This window comes from Mustelus asterias, chromosome 2 (assembly GCF_964213995.1).
Source record: "Mustelus asterias chromosome 2, sMusAst1.hap1.1, whole genome shotgun sequence".
NCBI classification, from domain to species: domain Eukaryota; kingdom Metazoa; phylum Chordata; class Chondrichthyes; order Carcharhiniformes; family Triakidae; genus Mustelus; species Mustelus asterias.
The window spans coordinates 50598322-50623498 of NC_135802.1; the positions used below are offsets into that span (position 1 = coordinate 50598322).

Sequence of the window (25177 nt, forward strand, 5' to 3'; positions counted from 1 at the left end):
GGAAGATCTATTATTTACTAGGATGTATGGTTACTGCTGGGTTTTTTTTTGGAGGGCCAGGGTGCTAATAAATGTGTTGCCGAGGCAGCAGTGCCATGCACACTGGAGATGTTTTGCATTATTCTTCAAGTGGCCTTGCATCTTGAATTTAGTGCAAACACACGGGCGACACGGTGGCACAGTGGTTAGCACTGCTGCCTCACAGCGCCAGGGAACCTGGGTTCAACTCCAGCCTTGGGTTACTGTCTACACGTTCTCCCCGTGCCTGCGTGGGTTTCCTCCGGGTGCTCCGGTTTCCTCCCGCAGTCCGAAAGATGTGCTGGTTAGGTGCATTGGCCATGCTAAATTCTCCCTCTAAATTCTGAGTTTGAAGGAGATTTTAAATGGGCAGAATGGTGCTGAGCGGGTATCCCACCCTCTCTGTTCCCATAGAAGGCTCAAGGACAGCCTTCCCACCCCACTGCTAATTGAGACACTTAAGTGGGCAATCTGCTGGCTAAACACAAGGCTAACTTACATTGTGCTTTGTAACATGGTATTTTACTCCGTTATGTTTGTCAGGTAATTAATGCAAGCAGATCATATTTGTTGTTTTGTAAAATATGCACTTTGTGATCTTAAAATATAATTTCCCTCATCGTTTTTAAAGTCGTGTTTAGAAAGAAAAATCAATTAATACTCACTTCAAGATTTCTTTCCATCACCACTTGTATTCACCCAGCAATGGCGGGACAGTCGCCTCTCGGGAAGCCCGAAAAGCAAATGCTTTTTTGTTTGCTTGTGGGCTTCTAGGGGAGGGGATGGAGTATGTGTATGGTGGGGGGGACCTTATTGTCAGGTGCTCAGTACCTAATCGAGGTACCCAGCATTGGGAAGAGGGAATCCCACTGAGTGCCAACTCTAGTCGTTGCTGCTGGACCTACTGCACCCTTCCGATGACTTCCACCATGTGACCGCCATTCTGTCCTCCTTCCTCTGTAGCCTTGTGCCCCTCTCTGATCCTGGGCCTTTGGTGGGTTCAAATCCAGCAGCTGCCACTGCTTCCTCTGCAATCGACAGCTGCAGCCTCCAGTTGGCCGGCAATTCTCTGGGATTTACACCTCTGGGGTCCTTGATCCAAGGGAAAACTTGACTGGGACCTAATACTGTGACCTTCGCCAATGGAGGCAATGCTGGCATGTGAAACCCTGGTCACCTGGATTTAAATACATCCATTGTAACACAGGAGTTAAAGCAGAGACATTCGGTTCAATCAGTGTTAGCATTTTGCCTCAGTGTGACAAATGGTTCTAATCACATTTACTCACCTTCAAAGCCTTTTTCCCTTCATCCACCTCAACAATATAACAGAGAATTTTGACAAAGTTTCTGCTTCAATCGCTAATCCTCGAAGTGAATTGCACAGACTCCACTGTGTGAAGAACCTTCTCCTTCCTTCCATTCCAAATCCTTTTCATTGATGCATGCTTCTATGGGTCCTTATTCTTGATCTATCTAATACTAGAAGCAACTTGCTTCTATCTATCTCATCCCGTACTTAAAAATTTTAAAAAATCTTTGACTATATCACCCCATTATCTGTTATTTGAAATGAGAAAAGATCATCACAGACTGTGGGGTGGGATTTGGATCTCAACGTGCTCATTTTACAGGCAGAAAACAGGCAGAGGAAGGTCTATTCCCAGAAGCAAACCTTCCTTACCCAAGATATGTCTGAAATTTGAGCTAATTATTGTCACTGTGGCGGCACAGTGGCACAGTTGCTAGCACTGCTGTCTCACAGTAACAGGGACCTCGATTCCCAACTTGGAACACTGGTTGTGTGGAGTCTGTACGTTCTCCCTGTGCCTGTGTTGGTTTCCTCCAGGTGGTCCAGTTTCCTCCCACAGTCTGAAAGATGTGCTGGTTAGGTGCATTGGCTATGCTAAATTTTCCCTCAGTGTAACTGAACAGGCGCTGGAGTGTGGCGATGAGGGAATTTTCACAGTAACTTCATTGCAGCTGACTTGTGACACTAATAAATAACAATATAATGAAATATTCTTCAGACCATTATTCAAGTGCACTGTTGGCTTCCTAAAAAAGATGTTAATCTCCATTCATTTGTAAATGAGAAGCTGATGCCTGTTTAGGTGCCTTGGTGAATTGGAAATGAATAAATGGGGTCAGACCTGGGATTGTCCTGCTTGGGATTCTCCAGTGGCTTCTCCAAATTCCATGATTCCATTGCATTCCTGCCCAGCTCTGTTGAAAGTCCATCCCCACCCACTCTTGGGACTTACTTTGGGCCATGGATAACACCAATAAGACAAGTGGCTTGACATTCATAGAAATCATAGAAATCCTACATTGCAGAAGAAGGCCATTTGGCCCATTGAGTCTGCACTGACCACAATCCCACCCAGGCCCTACCCCCATATCCCTACATATTTACCCGGTAATCCCTCTAACCTATGCATCTCAGGACACTAAGGGGCAATTTTAGCATGGCCAATCAACCCAACCCACACATCTTTGGACTGTGGGAGGAAACCGGAGCACCCGGAAGAAACCCATGCAAACACAAGGAGAATGTGCAAACTCCACACAGACAGTGACCCAAGCCAGGAATCGAACCCAGGTCCCTGGAGCTGTGAAGCAGCAGTGCTAACCATTGTGCTACCGTGCCGCCCATGAAAGCTCGTGCTACCAAATAAACCTGTTGGACTTTAATCTGGTGTTGTGAGACTACTTACTGTGCCTACCCCAGTCCAACGCCGGCAACTCTACATCATGGATCATCCAGTTAGGGTGAAGACTTCATGCATGGAGCTCATTTCAGGTCCATAAACAGGTGTGAAGCAATTAAGACTTCGCGAGTCAATCTAATTTTACTTTTTATTTATTTGTAACACACGCTTTGACTCGCACACGTGTTAGACTTCTTGGTCCTTTTTCAAGATGGGTCAGGTGGCATTGCTGCTGACCCCTGGCGCCTGGCTCGTGGCTCTTTCCGACTCGGTGGCGAGACGCAGTCGGGGTGCACTGAGGGCAGTCCACCCTGATCAAAGTCACACTGGGAGCATGGGGAGCCAGTCCCCGCCCGTGGATGGGCAGGGAAGGTGTGGCTGCAGTCGCTTCCCTCGGCCCCAGGAAACGGCGAAGGCTCCTGCCCGGGGGGGGGGGGCGCTGTAACACTCACCGCTGGAGCAATAAGCCACCTTCACCACCAGCCTTCGCAGGCAACCGGCCCAGGCCAACTCGTGATGGGCAATAAATGCTGGCCAGCCAGCGACGCCCACGTCTCATGAGTGAATTTAAAAAATATTAATTCATATGATTTTGGTGCAAGACCAGCATTTATTGTCCATTCTAATTGCCCTTGTGAATGTATTTGTGAACTTTATTGAACTGCTGTTGCTTGTGAGATATGGGTAAATGCACAGTGCTTATAGGAAGGGAGTTCCGTGGTTTTGACCCAGTGATGGTGAAAGAATGATATATTTCAGAGTTTAAAGGGAATTTTGCAGGTTGTCCCATGCACCCACCATTCTTGTCCATCCGTCTCTAGGTCTTGCTGCATGTGGGATGGGTTGCTTCATTATTTGAGTAGTTGCAAATGGGATTGAGTACTGCAATCATCAGTGAACATTTCCAGTTCTGACCTTCGGAGGGAAGGTCATTGATGAGGCAGCTGAAGATGACTGGACGTAGGACACCACCTTAAAGAATTGCTGCACTGATACCCGAGACTTGAGATGATTGGCCTCCAACAACCACAGTCATCTTCCGTTGTGATATTAACTAACATCATATGTACGTTAGAATGACCTTTCTCACTATAGTTTTACAAGGTTGCATATACTACAGGGTCAGGCAAAGGTTTGGATCTGGTGGTTAAATGTAGATGTGATCATAATTATGTTTATCTGTGTCGTAACTATGAATTGCATGACAGGAAATAATGTGATTTGATTTTTTTTTTATCAGTCTAAATTCTTGTAAAATTAAGCAACATGCACACTAAAACTGTAATTAACTGTCTCAGTGCTCAGGAGTTTAGCCGGTATTAAACAGTTAAATAATGGAAATTGCAGGCTCAATCCCCAATCTGTGCTAAGGTAGCTCATTTCAATCAAGGTGATGGCAGAGGAGTTAGAATTGCCTACAGTTAGAAAGCACGAGGGTTAGAAAAAGGAAGAAAATGAAACTTGCTACATCAGCAACCATACCACTTCTACTTCTCTGCAGGAAGTTCCCAGGGTCACATGAGGATACACTACCAAAGGCTCCCCTAAAATATTTCAATTATGCCGACCTAGAGAAATTCTCAGTCAGCGCCAATTCACAATGTTGAATTGCTGCTCTGTCATACCTCTGGAATAGGAAACAAATGTGGCTGGGACGTAGAACCTGTGAGAAAGGTCCAATGTGGATTCACAATGATGACACCAGGGGATGAGAAAGTGTAGGGCTGAATTTTGATCTTCACCAGCTATGTGGTAATCTAATATACTGAATCCCCTATCCGTCTATAGGAATGACTAACGTTCATTTTAATGAATTGAATGGAACTAAAATTGGCTAATTCTATAAAGGGCATCATCTGCTATGGCAGGTTATCAGCCAGATGGTAAAGGTGAAAAATTAGTCCTTTGATGACAAAGCAAAGCAGAACCATGTTGAGCAAAGTGAGAATCTGATAGAAACGTTGAATGTTATTGATGGATTTGAAACAATAAATGGAGAGTGAATTAGCTCCAGATAAGATTCCTGGGATGGTGGGACTGACGTATGAGGAGAGATTAAGTCAGTTTGGATTATATTTGCTGGAGTTCAGAAGAATGGGGGTGGTGGGGAGGGCGTGCGGAATCTCATAGGAACCTATAAAATTCTGGCAGGACTAGACAGGGTAGGTGCAGGAAGGATGTACCCGATCATGGGGGAGTTGAGAACCAGGGGTCACAGTCGAAGGACTGAGATGAGGAGAAATCTTTTCACCCAGAGAGTGGTCAGCCTGTGGAATTTGCTGAAGTACAGTAAGTAGTTGAGATCAAAACATTGCATGTTTTCAAGAAGATATAGCACTTGGGGCTAAAGGGATCGAAGGATATGGGGGAAGGCAGGATCAGGCTACTGAGGTGAATTATCAGATGATTCGAGATGGACAGGCTCAAAGGGCCGAATGGCCGACTCCTGCTCCTATTTTCTATGTTTCTAAAAAAGGGGCCATAAATTCAGAATTAGTAAAATAAGGATAAAATGGGAGGTTTCATACCAAGATATATTGGAATATTAAATGTTTATATCACCATTCCTTCACTGTTGCTGGGTAAAAATCCTGGCACTTCCACCCTAATGGCACTGTAGGGGGCACGGACATCAGGGATGCTTTGATTCAGCGGTTCTTCGATAACATTGCCAGGCAATCTTCAGTTGATACAGACACCTGGGATGGTCAGAGGTTGGCAGAGTGACGGATGAGCTGGTGCCCTCGTTCGGGACTCTGTGAGATGAGTCCACAGAGATGGTGGCGGCCAGCTCGGCTGCCATTCTGAGGTGATTCTTCACCTCCCTGCTCGCCAATGAAGGATGGGCACCCATAGGTGAGACTATCGCCTAAGGTCAGTCCCTGTGTGAGGGCTTGCAGATCTGAGCACAACCCCATTTCGATCCTGGAGCTGCCGCTCCATGAAAGTCACAACTCTCTCAATGGATGAAGTTGTGTGCTCGGAGCTCAGAGACACCGCTGCTCTTAAGCTCCGCAAGGACTCCTCCATGACAGATACCATGGCATGCAGACCCTCGGGAATCTTCGCCAGATCTCCCTGCGCATCCCACTGGACATCGAGCATTTGCCACTTCATGGACAAGTCCTGAAGCTCATCATCTTTGTTGGACTCAGTATAGTCCTCGTCCCCAGCAGTCCTCTGATTGCTGGCACTCTGGACACTTGCAACCTCCGCCATCCGCCCATTGAGCATGAAGTGCCCTCGCCACTGTGCCCAAACAACTTTCCCGACACAGTACCGGCCATTGGCATACATGTATCTCGGCTGGTGCTGGGTGCTGAGAAATGGTGCGCTGCGCGCACATCGCCCAGTGTCTCGGGTATCAGTGGAGGGGGACGGTGGTCTGCCTTCTGGCTGGCTCTGAAGGACAACCCAACTGAGAAATGAAAACAAAGAGTAAGATTGATTAGTCACATCACACAGGTTAGCATCTCAGTACATGCTGGCCATCATGATGGGCCTTAGTGGCATTGAGGTTTCTCAGTGCCCAGCACATAAACAAGGTTGTGCTGATGGAGCAGAGACTCCATTATCACCTTCACCCTGAATGTCTAATGCTGCAGCCCAACGGACTTTTATCTTCCTTAGAGACACCAGCCATTCCACGTCTTGACAACCTTCCCCCTTGTTCACCCTCCAGGGCTCCGATCTCATGGCTTACCCCCGACCACACCAGTGGCAGGTGGCTCCTCATTGTTTGACTTTGTTTCTCCTCCAAGTCAGTGCAGATCTCAGATGAGTGCTGAAACCTTCATCTCAAACACCATACCATGCTGCCCCCCAACTCAAAACACCCTGAGATGTTTGAGAATGTTACCAATACCTAGACACCTGAACCTTTGATGGACCAAGAGGCTGCTGAGTTATCTCTTCAGTCTTCGAACGCATTGGCACATGTATGATCTGAGACTATATGAAACCCACACACCTAAGTGTAACCATGGATGGCCACCCTCTTCTTTGCCCCATTCAGCTTAATGCCCATTCAATACTCACCCATGCTGGGTGCAGAAGGCCATTGAACCTTTTCTGGCACAAGATCTGGGCTGTCTGGACAAGGTCATGCTCACTGACCTCCACTGCCACCTGGCTTCATGCCTTCTTCGTGAGTTGGGGTGGCCTCCTTCTCCCATTCCTTGGCATCAGAAAGTCCCTCCTTTGTGTGACTGCCTCTGAGCTCTGGAGGAGGCAGTCACATAAAGGAGGGACTTTCTGGTGGTTACCTCCTGAGCCCTGGAGGAGACAGTCATCTAGGAAATGGGGCACTTGCTGGCTGCCCGAACTCCACTCATGTCTGCTGTGGCCTCCTGCTTCATAGTTTTCACAGGTCTTTTTCTGCGGCCTGTGGAGCCTGCTTTTGAAGTTTGCAATGGGCCACCATGGACACAGTACCCACTGCGTGCCCAGTCCTGCTGACCCGCTCCACCAATTCATCCACGCGCTGGCTGCCACTTGGGCAAAGGGTGAAATTCTACCCAGGGAATAATTGAGGTCCCAGCACCGAACCTGGGACACCACTTATCACATCCTGTCAATTTGAGTTTTCTTTTTGTTTTAAATTGTCCCTTAGCACTTTAGTTGTCCGTGGCTGCCTTTTTGGCAAATAGAGCTCTTGCCACTTAGGAGTTTAAACTAGTTTGGTGTCATATTTAAGAATTCTTTGCATACCTGACCCGTCGTTTCACCCATTAACAGGTTTGCCCTGTTTAATGTGGACAGTCTTTGTCTCATAAGAACATAAGAACTAGGAGCAGGAGTAGGCCATCTGGCCCCTCGAGCCTGCTCCGCCATTCAATAAGATCATGGCTGATCTTTTCGTGGACTCAGTTCCACTTACCCGCCCGCTCACCATAACCCTTAATTCCTTTACTGTTCAAAAATTTATCTATCCTTGCCTTAAAAACATTCAATGAGGTAGCCTCAACTGCTTCACTGGGCAAGGAATTCCACAGATTCACAACCCTTTGTATGACGAAGTTCCTCCTCAACTCAGTCCTAAATCTGCTTCCCCTTATTTTGAGGCCATGCCCCCTAGTTCTAGTTTCATCCGCCAATGGAAACAACTTCCCTGCTTCTATCTTATCTATTCCCTTCATAACCTTATATGTTTCTATAAGATCTCCCCTCATTCTTCTGAATTCCAATGAGTATAGCCCCAGTTTACTCAATCTCTCCTCATAAGCCAACCCTCTCAACTCCGGAATCAACCTAATGAATCTCCTCTGCACCCCCTCCAGTGCCAATATATCCTTTCTCAAGTAAGGAGACCAAAACTATACACAGTACTGCAGGTGTGGCCTCACCAGCACCTTTATATAGCTGCAACATAACCTCGCTGTTTTTAAACTCCATCCCTCTAGCAATGAAGGACAACATTTCATTTGCCTTCTTAATTACCTGCTGCACCTGCAAACCAACTCTTTGAGATTCCTGCACAAGGTCCCTCTGCACAGCAGCATGCTGCAATTTTTTGCCATTTAAATAATAGTCCATTTTGCTGTTATTCCTACCAAAATGGATAACCAACATTGTACTCCATTTACTGGACCCTCGCCCACTCGCTTAGACTACTCTCACTCTATTTAAGTCAGCCTTACCTAAATCAAGAATCTTGGTAAGCCCCATCAAGCACCATAATCCTGATCATGTTATGATCACTATTACATCTGGCTCATTTTTTTCTATTCATTCATTGGACATTGGCGTCGCTGGTTGGCCAGCATTTATTGCCCTTCCCTAGTTGCCTGAGGGCAGTTCAGAGTCAACCATGTTGCTGTGGCTCTGGAGTCACATGTAGACCAGACCAGGTACGGACAACAGATTTCCTTCCTTAAAGGACATTAGTAAACCAGATGAGTTTTTCCAACAATTAATAATGGTTTCATGGTCATCAGTAGGTTCTTAGTTTCAATGTTTTTTTCTTGAATTCAAATTCCACCAGCTGCTGTAGTGGGATTTGAACCCAGGTCCCCAGAACGTTAGCTGGGTTTCTGGATTAATAGTCCAGCGATAATGCCACTAGGCCATTGCCTTCCTGTTTACTTATTCATTGCTAATTATAATATGAGATATCTCCTGTTGAATGCAGGAAAACTACCCTGGACATACTTGAGAAACACAGTAAGAAGTTTAACAACACCAGGTTAAAGTCCAACAGGTTTATTTGGTAGCAAATGCCACTAGCTTTTGGAGCGCTGCCCCTTCGTCAGGTGGAATGGAGAAATGCTCACAAACAGGGCATATAGAGACACAAACTCAATTTACTGAATAATGATTGGAATGCAGTCTTTACAGATAATCAAGTCTTAAAGGTACAAACAATGTGAATGGAGGGAGCATTAAGCACAGGTTAAAGAGATGTGTATTGTCTCCAGACAGGACAGCCAGTGAGATTCTGCAAGTCCAGACAAGCTGTGGGAGTTATAAATAGTGTGACATGAACCCAAGATCCCGGTTGAGGCCATCCTCATGTGTGCGGAACTTGGCTATCAGTTTCTGCTCAGCGACTCTGCGCTGTCGTGTGTCGTGAAGGCCGCCTTGAGAACGCTTACCCGAAGATCAGAGGCCGAATGCCCGTGACCGCTGAAGTGTTCCCCAACAGAAAGAGAACAGTCTTGCCTGGTGATTGTCGAGTGGTGTTCATTCATCCGTTGTCATAGCGTCTGCAGAAACTGATAGCCAAGTTCCTCACACATGAGGACGGCCTCAACCAGGATCTTGGGTTCATGTCACACTATCTGTAACCCCCACAGCTTGTCTGGACTTGCAGAATCTCACTGGCTGTCCTGTCTGGAGACAATACACATCTCTTTAACCTGTGCTTAATGCTCCCTCCATGCACGTTGTTTGTACCTTTCAGACTTGATTATCTGCAAAGACTGCATTCCAATCATTATTCTGTAAATTGAGTTTGTGTCTCTATATGCCCTGTTTGTGAGCATTTCTCCACTTCACCTGACTAAGGGGCAGCGCTCCGAAAGCTAGTGGCATTTGCTACCAAATAAACCTGTTGGACTTTAACCTGGTGTTGTTAAACTTCTTACTGTGTTTACCCCAGTCCAATGCCGGCATCTCCACATCATACTTGAGAAATGCATTGCTTCTGTGATGTGTACTGAGTCGAGCTTATCGCAATCCATATGAAAGTTAAAATCCCACATTAAAACCACTCTTCCCTCAACCACCAGGATGCTAACAGCATGTTGTGCGTGCTACATGTCAAAATGCTGCAAACATGTATAAGTGAGCTGACCCTTTCATTAACAAGCGAAGTTGATACACTGGAGTACAGAAGTGAACAGCTCCAGGGGAACAGAGGCTCTATGTCACAGACAATTATGAGATGATTTGTTACTATGTGGACAGAAGAGGATCTAATATTTGGTGTCACAGAGGAATATTTCCAGGCATCTGAAGGCATTGCGGATGTAGTCAATTGCCTGGAGGTAGCCTCTCAATGGCAGGGTGAAGGGCCAATGCTCCAAGCCACCCTGTGACCTGGTTAAAGCTACGACCACACACCCCCACTGTGGAGGGACTCCCTTTCCACAGCGGTGGCCGGGCTGTTTTTTTATTTATTTAGAAAGTTGGAGAGAAGATATTCTCAGGAAAAAAAGCTTCCCTGCGAATCCAGTGGAGGTTTGCCCACAGTTTGACTGGAGGTCTGACCATGTGCTGTCTAGTCAGATAATAGCTTCAAATTTATATTGCATTTATCTGAAAAAGATTAGATCGTTTGTGATTGTTTTTATCTTTACTTCTGGTTTTTCACAAGCAGCTGTTGTACGCGAAGTTGCAAGAACCAGGAGGCCACCCTTGAGGCTGAGGACAGGGAAGAGGGAAAACAAAAGATGGGGGAACGATTTGTGCAGGGTTGGGTTGGTGGGGGTGCGTGGGGGGAGCGAGATCTGAGAGGAACTTTGATTCCTCCAGGATTTAATAGTAATTCAGTGCAAGTCCATGAATAGCTAATTGCAATACTGGTAGCACTCAAATTACCCTCATTATCTCCAGTGACAGAATAACTCATTTATTTTTAACTGGCAGTAATAAGTGTAACACCTGATATCCTGAATGAAACAAGTAATAATCCCATAAACTACTGATCAAATGGCTTAGTGTATTTTACAACATTAGAGCTGCCACTTCAATGTATATTTATTATTAACGTTATTCTTTTTTGAGTTACTTTCCAAGAGCAGGTATTTTAGGCCTTAAAAGGTACAAGCCTGGAGCTGGACATTGCTGGCTCCATGCTCTCCCCAGGGCCATTCTCCTGGAGGCAGGATTGAAGAGTTGCCTGCCCAAGTAGCAGGTAGTCAATAAACATGATTTCAAGGCCAATTAAGGAAGGAATCTTTCAGTCGGAGGAATATTTCCAGGCCTCCGGAGTCATTGGGGATGTAGTTAATTGCCTGGAGGTGGCCTCCCAATGGCAGAGTGAAGGGCCAATGCTTCAAGCCACCCTTGTGACCTGGTTAAAGCTGCAGTCTCTGGAGGGACTCCCTCTCCACAGTGGTGGCCAGGCTGCTGAAAAAGCAGTCTGGGGCTTCTACAATCGGCCCGCCACCTTCAAGAGCCAGTCCACTGCCTTCAATTGGACAGTGAACCCAGCCTCTGGCCACTAATTGGCCACGTTGGGGAAGATCAGTACTGGTGACTGTTCCCACACAGGGCAAGTTTGTGGCCCCTTATTTGACCCCAACTTTAGGATCCTGAAGCCCGCAGGGAAAGACCTGCTCCAATTCTCTGTTAAAAGGACTTGTGATGCACCATCAATCAAGTAAAGACTAGTTTGTATGCAAGAACAAATAGGCTTTTATTAGCAAAAGACTTGGAGCACACCCATGCCGATGAACTGGTCCAGAGACTGAGGCAGGGCGAGGGGAGCAGTCACCTTTATACCTGGACCAGGGGGGGAGGAGTCCCAGGCAGGGCCGGCAGGGACGTGTCCAGGCATGTCACACACCCAGGCAATAAGCTAACAGTGGTTTACCACATTCACCCCCTGTTTTACAAAAAGAGTCCGGCGGGGGTGAGGTGGGTGGAACGATATTTACAGAAGTACAAATTTAGTCTCTCTGCGGGCTTGATCTGCCGCTGCGACCGCCGTAGTGCCGGTTGTGGTGTCGGTTCCCTTGGCCACGGTGTTGGTTCAGGCGCCAGGCCGTAGTCGCTCGAGTCATCTGCAGTCCCTTCCGATTGTCGGGTGCATGGTGGCGGCTCCTGGGGCTCAGGCGTGCTGTATATGGGGGTTCGGGGTGTGGCGTTGTGGGTCGTAGTGGTCCCTGGGGCACCTGTGGGTGCCAGGTCTCGAATAGAGACCGTGTCCTCCCGCCCATTGAGGTACGCCACATAGGCGTATTGGGGGTTGGCGTGGAGGAGTTGGACCCTTTCGACCAGGGGTCCGACTTATGGGTTCTCACGTACTTCCGGAGCAGGACAGGGCCTGGGGACGTCAGCCATGACGGTAGTGAAGTCCCTGAGGAGGACTTTCTGGGGAAAACAAACATTCTTTCATGAGGGGTATCATTGGTAGCTGTGCAAAGGAGTGATCTAATCGAGTGTAGTGCATCAGGGAGGACCTCTTGCCAGCGGGTGACTGGAAGACCTTGAGATCTCGGAGCTAGTAAAACGGCCTTCCAGACTGTCGCGTTCTCCCTCTCTACCTGTCCGTTCCCCTTGGAGTTGTAGCTGGTGGTCCTACTCGAGGCTATGCCTTTGGAGAGCAGGTACTGTCGCAGCTCATCACTCATAAAGGAGGATCCCCGGTCGCTATGGATATGGCTAGGGAAACCGAACAGGGTGAAGAGGCTGTGCAGGGCCCTGACGACCGTGGCCGAGGTCATATCCGGGCAGGGAATAGCGAAGGGGAAACATGAATATTCGTCAATGACGTTGAGGAAGTATATGTTGCGGTCAGAAGAGGGGAGGGGGCTCTTGAAGTCGACACTTGGGCGTTTGAAAGGGCGGGTGGCCTTTATGAGGTGTGCTCTGTCTGGCCGATAGAAGTGCGGCTTGCACTCTGCGCAGGCCTGGCAGTGTCTGGTTATAGACCTGACTTCCTCAATGGTTACGGGCTTTAATGAAGTGAAAAAACCTGGTGACCCCCGGGTGGCAGAGGTCGTTGTGGAGAGCCTGCAATTGGTCTATTTGTGCGCTGGCACGTATTCCCCGGGACAGGGCGTCTGGGGGCTCATTGAGCTTCCCGGGCCGGTATAAGATGTCGTAATTGTAGGTGGAAAGCTCGACCCTCCACCGCAATATTTTATCATTTTTGATCTTGCCCCGCTGTGTGTTATTTAAACATGAATGCAACTGACCGTTGGTCCGTGAGTAGGGTGAATCGTTTACCAGCTAAGCAGTGGCGCCAGTGCCGTACAGCTTCCACTATGGCTTGGGCCTCCTTTTCGACAGAGGAGTGTCGAATTTCAGGGCCTTGGAGGGTTCGTGAGAAGAAGGCCACGGGTCTGCCCGCCTGGTTAAGGGTGGCGGCTAGGGCGAAGTCAGACGCATCACTCTCCACCTGGAGCGGGATGGATTCGTCTACAGCGTGCATCGTGGCCTTCGCGATGTCTGCTTTGATGCGGTCGAAGGCCAGGCGGGCCTCTGCCGTCAGGGGAAAAGAGGTGGATTTGATGAGCAGACGGGCTTTATCCACATAATTGGGGACCCACTGGGCGTAATACGAGAAGAAGCCCAGGCATCTCCTCAGTGCTTTTAGGCTGGTGGGGACGGGGAGTTCCAGGAGGGGACGCATGCGGTCAGGATCGGGACCGATGACCCCGTTTTCCACAACACAACCAAGGATGGCAAGGCGGTGTGTGCAGAATACGCACTTCTTCTCATTATAGGTCAGATTTAGGAGTGTGGCGGTGTGGAGGAATTTGTGGAGGTTGGCGTCGTGGTCCTGCTGATCATGGCCGCAGATGGTGACGTTATCCAGGTACGGGAAGGTGGCCCGCAGCCCGTTCTGGTCTACCATTCGGTCCATCTCACGCTGGAAAACCGAGATCCCGTTGGTGACGCCGAAGGGAACCCTAAGGAAGTGATAGAGGCGGCCATCCGCCTCGAAGGCAGTATATTGGCGGTCCTCCGGGCGGATAGGGAGCTGGTGATATGCAGATTTTAAGTCAATGGTGGAGAGCACCCGATATTGCGCAATCTGATTAACCATGTCAGATATGCGGGGAAGGGGGTACGCATCCAGCTGCGTGTATCGGTTAATGGTCTGACTGTAGTCAATGACCATGCGATGTTTCTCCCCAGTTTTAACAACTACTACTTGGGCTCTCCAGGGGCTGGTACTGGCCTCAATGACCCCTCCCCTAGGAGCCGTTGCACTTCGGACCTGATAAAAGCTCTGTCTCCAGCACTGTACCATCTGCTCTTGGTGGCGATGGGCTTGCAATCGGTGAGGGAGGGGCGACTCTAAGGGTCGAGAGGCCGCAGGTGGTGCGTGGTGGGCGATCTAGGAACTGCTGATTGTAAACGGAGAGCGGGGGAAAAGGCCCATTATACTCCATGGTGACGCTCTTCAGGTGACTCAGGAAATCTAGCCCCAGGAGTACTGCAGCGCAGAGGTGTGGCAGCACGAGGAGCCTGAAATATTTGTACACTGTGCCCCGTACAGTCAGGGTCGCCACGCAGTACCCGAGGACATCCACCGAGTGGGACTTTGAAGCCATGGAGATCGTTTGCTTCACTGGCAGTACTGAAAGGGCGTAGCGACTCAGTGTTAGGGTGAATAAAGCTCTCCGTACTCCCACAGTCAAATAAACATTTCGTAATGCGACCGTTTACCTTGATGTCCATCATGGACCTGGCGAGTTGGTGAGGCCTGGATTGGTCCAGCGTAATTGAAGCCACCGTTGGATTTTGCGGGTAGTCGCACGCGGCAGATGGCGGCCCGCACGGCCCACACACGGCTGATGCCGTCCAGGATGGCAGCCCCCGCGGGTCGCACGCGGCGCTACTGGGCTTGGAGGTCGATTTCACTCTGCATACTTTCACGTAATGGCCCTTCTTTCCACATCCGGAGCAGATCGAATCCTTCGCCGGGCAGCGTTGTTGGGGGTGCTTCCCCAGGCCACAGAAGTAGCACTTCGAGCCTCCGGAGACTGCCGCAGTGGTCGGGTCATTGGTGGGATGTGGCGGGGCATAGGCCTGCGGCCCTCCCGAGTGCAGCGGGTGGTGGCGGCCGTGGTGTCCACGATGCGTCCCCGTGGTCGGGGGTGTAGGCCTCGAGATTACGGAAGGCCACCTCTAACGAGTCGGCAAGCGCCACAGTCTTTTGTAGGTCCAGCCCACCCAGTTCCAGCAGTCGTTGTCGGATATAGTTTGACCTGATACCCGTGACATAGGCATCTCTGATTAAGTCCTCAGTGTTTTGGGCGGCTGTTACGGTCTTGCAGTTGCAGGCCCTGCCAAGTGCTCGCAACGCACGCAGGAATTGATCACCCGATTCTCCCGGCTGTTGTCTGCGAGTAGCCAGAAGATGTCTGGCATAGATTTCATTAGTCTGTTTGTTGTACTGGCCTTTTAAAAGTTCGATCGCATCCTTGTAAGTTTCAGCGTCTCTAATCATCGAGAATACTTGATCGCTTACCCGGGCGTGGAGCACGTGTAGCTTGTCGGTTTCGGTCCGGACGATGGAGGAGGAGGTGGGGAATGTTTCGCAACAGCGCAGCCAGTGATCGGAGCTGTTAGAGACTCCTACAGCTTGAGGGTCCAGTTCTAGTTTATCGGGTTTTGGTATCTGCTCCATCCCAAAACATTTGCTAATAAAATTGATGCATCATCAATCAAGCAAAGACTAGTTTGTATGCAAGAACAAATAGGCTTTTATTATCAAAAGACTTGGAGCACACCCATGCCGATGAACTGGTCCAGAGACTGAGGCAGGGGGTGGGGAGCAGTCACCTTTATACCTGGACCGGGGGGGGAGGAGTCCCGGGCAGGGCCAGTAGGGGTGTGTCCAGGCATGTCACACACACAGGCAATAAGCTAACGGTGGCTTACCACAACTTGCACTTTACATTGTGCCTTTCATGACCACTGGATATTCCATAGTGCTTTACAACCAAATAAGTATTGTTGAACTGTAGTCACCATTGCAAAGTAGAAAACACAGCATCCAATTTGCAGAATTTTCTGCAGTGATTTGTGGCTGTGGATTCCACACTTGGACCATCATCAACGTACAGCATTTTATTCTGTATTATTCTTTGTTTATATTTGCAATTATCGTAAATTTGTGCCTTCTTGTCACCATCATTTGGAGACAATCTATTGCTATCTATGTTTACACAATCTTCCACTCTGGCTCAGCATACAGAATGCCTGCAAGGAGTGTTGTCAAGTTTCAGTCTATAACCAGCCAGACTCTCATGGCTTCCTCTGTTATTCTAGAGTGTGAGAAGACAGTCATTAATGGCTGCTGGCATCTAGGTAAGTATGGTCAGTTAGATGGAGCTGGCATGCATCCCATGTCTTCATTCATGGAATATCACAAAAAGTCCATCGTGTAATGATTTGAATATTTCTGAAGAATCATCTAACATATTGGTTGGTTAGACATTCACATATTGAAAGAGTAAGAGGAGCCTCCACCTTTCCCACGCTGTTTGCCGATACAAGGCCACTTCACCTCTCTTTATAGGGTTGGTGCTGCAGGACTGCATGGAACAAATACTTGGATGGTCTGACCAGACTGGTAGCTCCCTATAAGTTCTCCTGTTCTTCTGAAAATGGCAGTTTAGGGGCTCACATTGGTGAAGAATTTTGGCGGCAAAGAAAAAATATAATAATTAACAATTGGGGACAATGGTCCATGAAGGCCTAAGTGACAGCAAGGCAGATAAAAATGACAAATTATTTAAAACACCCCACAAATGGTCAAGGGCTTGTGTGCTTCGAAGAGCAGAAGACCCTAATATTCCTTTGGGGTAATTCAACAAGTATTCCAGCGAAATCAAACAGACAATGAGTGTCTCAGTGACATTGAACCTTCATTGTTTCTGGCATTTTCCAAACAACTATAAGGATGAAAACCCTGGGCTGAATTTTATGCATATTATTCACCCCCTCCGCACCCCTTTCCCTTTTGGAAGAGTTGAGCAACAGCCTGTAGACCTAAATAAAAAGGTACCTCACAGCAACGATATGTTCCAGGGGACTAAACAGGCTGATATTAGGACCTCCTCCCACCATCGGAAGGAAATGTTGTCCTCCAGCTCTGCCAGCCAATCAAATCAGCAGTGCCAGAGCTGAGTAGTGAGTGCTGCTGGGACTGCAGTGAGGCCCATGGAGGACTTCAGCGAATCTCAGAGTCAGGCAAACCCTGCAGAGAGCAGTTTGGGGAAGGATTGAGATGGGGGTGGGGTTTAGTCAGTGGGTTTTGGAGGCCGTGTGGGGAAGAACAAATGAGGGGAGAAGGGGGGCAACATCTTTGGGGATAGTTCCCCTTGTATGTAAAGGGCATATCCCTGAATGCTATGCCTCCTTCCTTCCCACCATTCCAAAAATGTTTTCAAAAGCTGTCTCCCCTTTCCCACCTACCTGCTCATGCTATGGTGCGAGCAGCATGACATACATGCCACTTGGCTTGGGAACAAGTTTATTTACCTGTTACGTTTTAAAAAATGTTGTCTGGGCTGCCGATTTCGACGACCAGATTGAGGGTGGGTGGAAAGGCGGTATATTTTATATGTCACTCCACTCCGCAACCTGGCAGGGGGCTGTAAAATCCAGCCGCCTTTTACTGCTGCGTTGCTTGGCCAGTTGGCTGGCCTGCCTCCATGAAGAATCAAAAAAAAAATCAGGATTGACCGCTTTGACAGAGGATTCCCTCGTGGGTTCTGGCATGGGACTGTGGGAGACTGGGCATCCTCCCCCCCGCTATCACCTCCATCCAATAGACATCTAGGCACTGAATGATGAAGTCAAGTGTTACAGATGTGTCTGTGGTGGCACAATTGATGATTTGGTGTCTGCTCAGTCTTCTCAAATGCTGGGAAATGGAGAGTACCACGCACATGCAAGTGTGGTGATCATGGCCTGTGGATTTTGGGGCCAGGGTGCTTTTCCTTATCACAATTGAGTTAATTTAACAACACAAAATAAATTAGTTGCATTTTGATGCTAACAACTTCAAATAATCCCTTCAGTTAGCTCACCTGATTATCATTTATTCTGTTGACAGAACAGCTCCAATTAACTCACAAGATTTATCACCTGTGTGATGTTGACAATAACAACAGCTCTGATTAGTGCCCCTATCATTCTGAACAATTTGCCTTCCACTTGCCGCACTTTTTTTATTCTTTCATGGAATTGGGGCACTGCTGGGAAGGCCAGCATTTGTTGTCCATCCCTATTACCCTTGAATTGAATGGTTTGCTGGACTATTTCAGTGGGTACTTAAGAGTCAACCCCATTGCTGTGGGGTTGTGCGTTGGAGTAACATAGATGATTTGGAGTTGGGGACCAAGTGTAGTGTGTCAAAATTTGCGGGTGGCAGAGCAAAGTGTGCAGAGGACGCTGAAAGTCTGCAAAGGGATATAGATAGTCTAAGTGAGTGGGCAAGGGTCTGGCAGATGGAGTACAATGTTGGTAAATGTGAGGTCATCCCTTTTGCTAGGAATAACAGCAAAATGGACTATTATTTAAATGGTAAACAATTGCAGCATGCTGCTGTGCAGAGGGACCTGGGTGTCCTTGTGCAGGAATCTCAAGGAGTTGGTTTGCAGGTGCAGCAGGTAATTAAGAAGGCAAATGGAATTTTGCCCTTTATTGCGAGAGGGATGGAGTTTAAAAATGGCGAGGTTATGTTGCAGCTGTATAAGGTGCTGATGAGGCCACCCCTGGAGTACAGTGTACAGTTTTGGTCTCCTTACTTGAGAAAGGATATACTGGCACTGGAGGGGGTGCAGAGGAGATTCACCAGGTTGATTCCGGAGTTGAGAGTGTTGGCTTATGAGGAGAGACTGAGTAGACTGGGGCTATACTCATTGGAATTCAGAAGAATGAGGGGAGATCTTATAGAAACATATAAGATTCACAAATAAATAACCAAATCAGAAGCAGTAAATTTCATCGGAATATTCGAGGAGATTACCAGAGTTTTTCATAGTTCTCGTAGGGAGGAATGTCAATTCTATTAAAGCAGGTATGTGCTTTGGGGAGGTTGTTGGTGCTGGCATTGATTTGGTGAATGGTGAAGAGCCTTGGGCCTGCTGCACCTTGTAATGCTTTAAAACCCTGCAGAGGAACTCGAGAGGATCCTGTCACAAACTGGAGTAATCTGGCTCACCTTTCCTCATCAAACGACTCCACTGCCTTCCAGAACCACTTCACAATATTGCTATCTGGTGTACAGTGTTTTAACCTAGTGTTTGATTTCCAGTCATTGATATCAATCTTGCCAAGTCCGCAGATAATGGGTTCCAACTCCTTCTCATCAAATGTTTTCAGCAAATGCTGTGGGATCACCTCATTGATAAGATAGAAACAGCGAAGTTGTTTCCTTTGGCGGGTGAAACTAGAACTAGGGACATAGCCTCAAAATAAGGAGGAGCAGATTTAGGACTGAGTTGAGGAGGAACATCTTCACACAAAGGGTTGTGAATCTGTGGAATTCCTTGTCCAGTGAAGCAGTTGAGGCTACCTTATTAAACGTTTTTAAGACAAGGATAGATAAATTTTTGAACAGTAAAGGGATTAAGGGTTGTGGTGAGTGGGTGGGTAAGTAGAGCTGAGTCCACAAAAAGATCAGCCATGATATTGAATGGTGGAGCAGACTCGAGGGGCCAGATGGCCTACTCCTGCTCCTTGTTCTTATGTAGGCCAGGTTAGGTAAGAATAGTGAACTACAACAATTGTTTATTCCTTTCTGACATAACAGTAAAATGGGAAAGGTGACTTACAATGGAAATTAGAGACAGAATTCGATCCAAGGAAGAAGCATTAGAAATTGGCCAAAAAAGCAACAGATCTGAGGACTGGGAGCAGTTTAGAATTCAGCAAAGGAGGACCAAGGCATTGACTAAGAAGGGGAATATAGAGTATGAGAGTAAGATTGTGGGGAATATAAAAACAGACTTTAAAATTTCATATAGGTATGTGAAGAGAAAAAGATTGGGGAAGACAAATTTAGGTCCCTTACAGTCAGAAACAGGAACTTATAATGAGGAAGAAGAAATGACTGACCAATTAAATACATACTATGGTTTAGCCTTTACAAAGAAGACAAATAACATACCAGAAATATTGGGGAACACAGGGTTTAGTGAAAGGGAAGAACTGAAGGAGATTAGTATTAGTAGAGAAATGGTGTTGGAGAAATTGATGGATTGAAGGCCGATAAATCCACAGAGTCTGATATTCTATATCTGAGTATTTAAGGAAGTGCATACATTGCTGGTCATCTTCCAAAATTCTATAGACTCTAAAACAGTTTCTACAGATTAGAGGGTAGCTAATTTGACCCCATTACTTAAAAAGGGAGGTAGAGAGAAAACGGGGAGCTACAGACCAATCAGCCTGATGCTGGGAGTGGGGGAAATTCTAGAGTCCATGATCAAAGATTTTATAGCAGAGCATTTGGAAAACAATGGCAGGATCGGATAGAGTCAGCATAGATTTATGGAAGGGAAATCATGCTTGACAAATTTACTGGAATTCTTCAAGGATGTAAGACTATTTCCTCGGGTGGATGGAGCTATCACAAGGGGGCATAACTATAGGGTTCGTGGTGGGAGATATAGGAAGGATGTCAGAGGTAGGCTCTTTACGCAGAGAGTGGTTGGGGTGTGGAATGGACTGCCTGCAGTGATAGTGGAGTCAGACACTTTAGGAACATTTAGGCAGTTATTGGATAGGCACATGGAGCACACCAGGATGATAGGGAGTGGGATAGCTTGATCTTGGTTTCAGATAAAGCTCGGCACAACATCGTGGGCCGAAGGGCCTGTTCTGTGCTATACTGTTCTATGTTCTATGTAACTAGTAGAGTTGATGAGGGGGAGCCAGTGAATGTGGTTTATTTGGCCATTCAGAAGCCTTTTGACAAAGTCCCACATAGGAGATTAGCGTGTTAGATTAAAATGCATGGGATTGGGGTAGTGTATTGAGATCGATAGGAAACAAAGGGTAGGAATAAATGGGTCTTTTTTCAAATGGCAGGTAGTGGGGTGTCACAGGGATCGGTGCTAGGACCCCAGCTATTCACAGTATATATTAATGATTTAGATAAGGGAACAAAATGTAACATTTCCAAATTTGCAGATGACAAATGCTAGGTGGGAGGGTGAGCTGTGAGGAGGTTGCGGAGATGCTTCAGCATGATTTGGATAGACTGAGTGAATGGACACATACATGGCAGATTCAATATAATGTGGCTAAATGTGAAGTTATCCACTTTGGTAGCAAAAACAGAAAGATTATTATCTGAATGGCTATAGATTGAGACAGCAGAATGCATAACGAGATCTGGGTGTCCTCGTACACTAGTCGCTGTAGGCAAGCATGCATGCGGTAGGCAGTAAAGATGGCTAATGGTATGTTGGCCTTCATTGCAAGAGGATTTGAATACAGGAGCAGGGATGTCTTGCTGCAGTTATACGGGGCTATGGTGAGGCCACACCTGGAACATTGTGTGCAGTTTTGGTCTCCTTATCTGAGGAAGGATGTTCTTGCTATGGTGGGAGTGTAGCAAGGGTTTACCAGGCTGATTCCTGGGATGGCGGAACCTATGTATATAGTGAGATTAAGTCTGTTAGGAATATACTCACTGGAGTTCAGAAGAATGAGGGGGGAAATATGTGAACTAAAGTTCATAGTCTAAGGATACAGGGTAAACATTTTAGGACTGAGATGAGGAGAAATTTCTTCACCTAGAGAGTGGTAAGCCTGTGGAATTCACTATCACAGAAAGCAGTTGAGGCCAAAGTGTGGTATGTCTTCAAAAAGGAGTTAGATATAGCTATTGGGGCAAAGGGGATCAAAGGATATGGGGGAGGGGGGAGGCTGGGGGAGGGGGGAGGCAGGATCAGGCTACTGAGTTGGATGAATGGCCATGATCACAATGAATGGTGGAGCAGGCTTGAAGGGCCTACTTCTACTCTTTTTTAATGTAATGACAGATTTCTTTGTCTAAAGGGCATCAATGAAGTAGATGGATTTTGATAACACTTGATAACTTCACAGCTTTCAATTGCAGAAATATGAATTGAATTTAAATTCAACCACCTGCCACAGTGGGACCTGGACCCTTGTCCCCAGAATATCAGCCTATGTTTCTGGTTTAGTGACATTACCACAACTCCACCATCTCCTGCGTCAACATTTTTCCACCCCTCCCCCATTCTCAAACTCGTTCACATTCCACTGCCAAGGTTCACTGATACATTAGGAGGCTACTGGAGGTAGTGAAGGTGATAAATGAAAACGGACAACTTCACTCTTCTTTCCTCCAAATCCTTACTATCTACCCCTGACCAAATTCCTCAGACTCTACCCTACCTCAACCTTCCACATTCTTACTCTGCTATATTGTTGTCTTCTAGCATTGACTGAAATCTGGCTCAAATTCCAATTACTTCCCACTGAACCTAAAGATCACGGTTTATCTTAATTGGAGGCTGGATTTTATGGCCTCTCACTTTGCATGTTTTTGGCAGGGATTGGGGATCAAATAAAAGACAAGGGGTGGCTAGACACTACCTTCTTGCCCACCCCCAAGCTGTCCCCTGTAATACAGGGCTGGGTGGACACCAAAATTGGCAGCCTGCCCACCATATATAAATAAATAATTACACTGCCCATCCCAAAGCACATTCGGCATGGGCAAGCAGACAAGAGTGGACAGTCTGTTTTTTCAAAAGAGGTTTTAAAATGGTGAGAAGGGAGAGGGTGCTATCTTCAGGGTGGAAGCAACCCTCCACCGCCTCCCCCCTCCACCGCCTCCCCCCACCCCCCCCCCCCAAAAAGATAATGCCTCCTCTTCCTTCCTCCTGGCCTTCACAGCAAAACCACCTCCCCATCCCCTCTGCCTCCTCCCTTAGGTGGCCAATCCTTCCCTGCCCAATACACCTGACTTACCTGAATCCAGGATATAATGGATCTTCATGCTGGGCGTGCTTGCAGTCCCAACATTGTCCGCTGCTGAGCTCTGGTGCTGCCAATCAATCGGTCAGACTGGCTAGCAGCTCCCAAAGATGTGACTGCCTTCCAGTGAGGGGCAGAAGTTCCACATTTTCCTTCTTGTTGCTGCCTGCATCTTGTTTTTTGGGGGGGGGGGGACTATTTTTTTTGTCAGTCAGTTTCTGACCAACCTTTTAATTAGGAGGGGGCAAGTTCCCTGCCCCCCTCCCCCTGCCTGGTAAAATCCAGCCTTATATGTGTGTAGAGCCAAAGGCCACTGTTGTTGAAATTGTATCAGAAATTGATAAGCTATCGTTTGCCTTCTGGCTGACTGGCAGTGAATGAGCTCCCAGGTTAACATACATAGATGTTTTGAGTTTCGAGAATTGTGCATTCCATACTTTCCTCTTTCTGAGGACTGTATGCTTGATATTTATTTGATGAACTCTTCCAACTCTACCACTAACTAGAACACACTGTTTTTCAGGAAATTCGACTTCGAACCCAACCGATAGTCCTTTAGACACATTGGAGGAGCAGATGACAAGGTATAGAAAACTTCAAAAATGATTACATTTGAATTAATTGCTTCTGTGACCTGTGTTCGGCTGCAGGTGACTTTATCCAGCTTCTATTTATTACGTCCAAACTGTATAGAACTGAAATTAACTTATTCTTGAAGTATTTCAGCATCACCTCTAAGTGATAGTTTGTAAAAGTATTTTATAGAACGATGCAATTGATACTAAAATTGTACGGCATAGGAAAGAAAAATTGATTTTGTTGAAAAAAGAGGTATGTTATAGAAACCTACAATGCAGAATGAGGTCATTCAGCCCTTCGAGCCTACATCGACAACAATCCCACCCAGGCCCTATCCCCATAACCCCACCTATTTACCCTGCTAATCCCCCTGACACTAAGGGACAATTTAGAATGGCTAATCAATCTAACTCTCATATCTTTGGACTGTGTGAGGAAACCGGAGCACTCTGAGGAAACCCACGCCAGACAGGGGCGAATGTGCAAACTCCACACATTCACCCGAGGCTGGAATTGAATCCAGGTCCCTGGCGTTGTGAGGCAGCAATGCTAACCACTGTGCCACCCCACCTTATTAAAGCTTTTAGTCTTGCACTTAATCAGGACAGATGCAAGAGTGCCAAATTTCAAAGGGAACAACGGACTATACCGCATTAGGAAAGAGGTGCAGATTGGCTGGCAAGTCATCTCTGATTGTTTGAGACATTGTTATGGAGAATGTACCAGGGAATTACTCTCCCCCATGCCTTTTGTTTGATTTTACAAAAGCACAATACCGAGACATATTTCTTTGATTGGTTGAATTTGGGTTCTGTTTGGATTAAATTTTGAAAGAAGAAATTATTTTCATTTATTTTTTACTAATTTTAAAACTTGTGATAAGGTAACGTGTAAAGAAATCATGATAGTTAATCGTTGATTTTCATTGTTCATAGTTGGCTACATAACCACTGAAATAGGGAAAAGGAGCCAACACTTCTGCTCCTAAGTATTTTCTGATGATTCCTGCTGGAACATGTGCTTTTGGACATTTGAGTGCAAGCATAATTGGAGTGACTTTGAATTTTGCTACCAAGCAAACAATTAGTCATCTCATTCAGTGCATTGGCCCTGAAGCATGGTAGAGCATAGGCCCAGAAGGATGGTAATTTGAATGGTGAAGTGTCACTGTCATAGCTAAAGATGGTGAGAGAGGGAAAGATTTTTCAACTTTGCTGCCAGAGTGGGGAATCTGGAAGAACTGATCTCCAACCGTTTGGAAAACCCACCTAATTTTCATTCATTCATTTCACAGGTGAGTTCCAAAAAGGGCAGGTGGACACTTCTTCCAAGTTATCACACAGGCAGCAAAGTTGAACATGCATTTTGGAAGAAATAATGTAGGCAGGAGTTGTACAATAAATGGCAGAGTCATCAGGAGTATAGAAACACAGAGGGACCTAGTTGTGCAAGTCCACAAATCCTTGAAGGTGGCAACACAGGTGGAGAAGGTGGTGAAGAAGGCATATGGTATGCTTGCCTTTATAGGACGGGGTATAGAGTATAAAAGCTGGAGTCTGATGATGCAGCTGTATAGAACGCTGGTTAGGCCACATTTGGAGTACTGCATCCAGTTCTGGTCGCCGCACTACCAGAAGGACGTGGAGGCGTTAGAGAGAGTGCAGAGAAGGTTTACCAGGATGTTGCCTGGTATGGAGGGTCTTAGCTATGAGGAGAGATTG

At 46.9% G+C, this 25177-nt stretch overlaps 1 protein-coding gene across 1 annotated transcript in view; it reads left to right on the plus strand.

Moving 5' to 3' along the window:
• The window catches only part of abcb4 (ATP-binding cassette, sub-family B (MDR/TAP), member 4), a 114332-nt gene that overhangs the window by 14883 nt on the left and 74272 nt on the right, over positions 1-25177 (plus strand). Inside the window, exon 5 of the mRNA XM_078235053.1 lies at positions 23401-23461. Coding sequence (XP_078091179.1) covers positions 23401-23461 — 61 coding nt within the window. The remainder of the gene's footprint in view (positions 1-23400; positions 23462-25177) is intronic.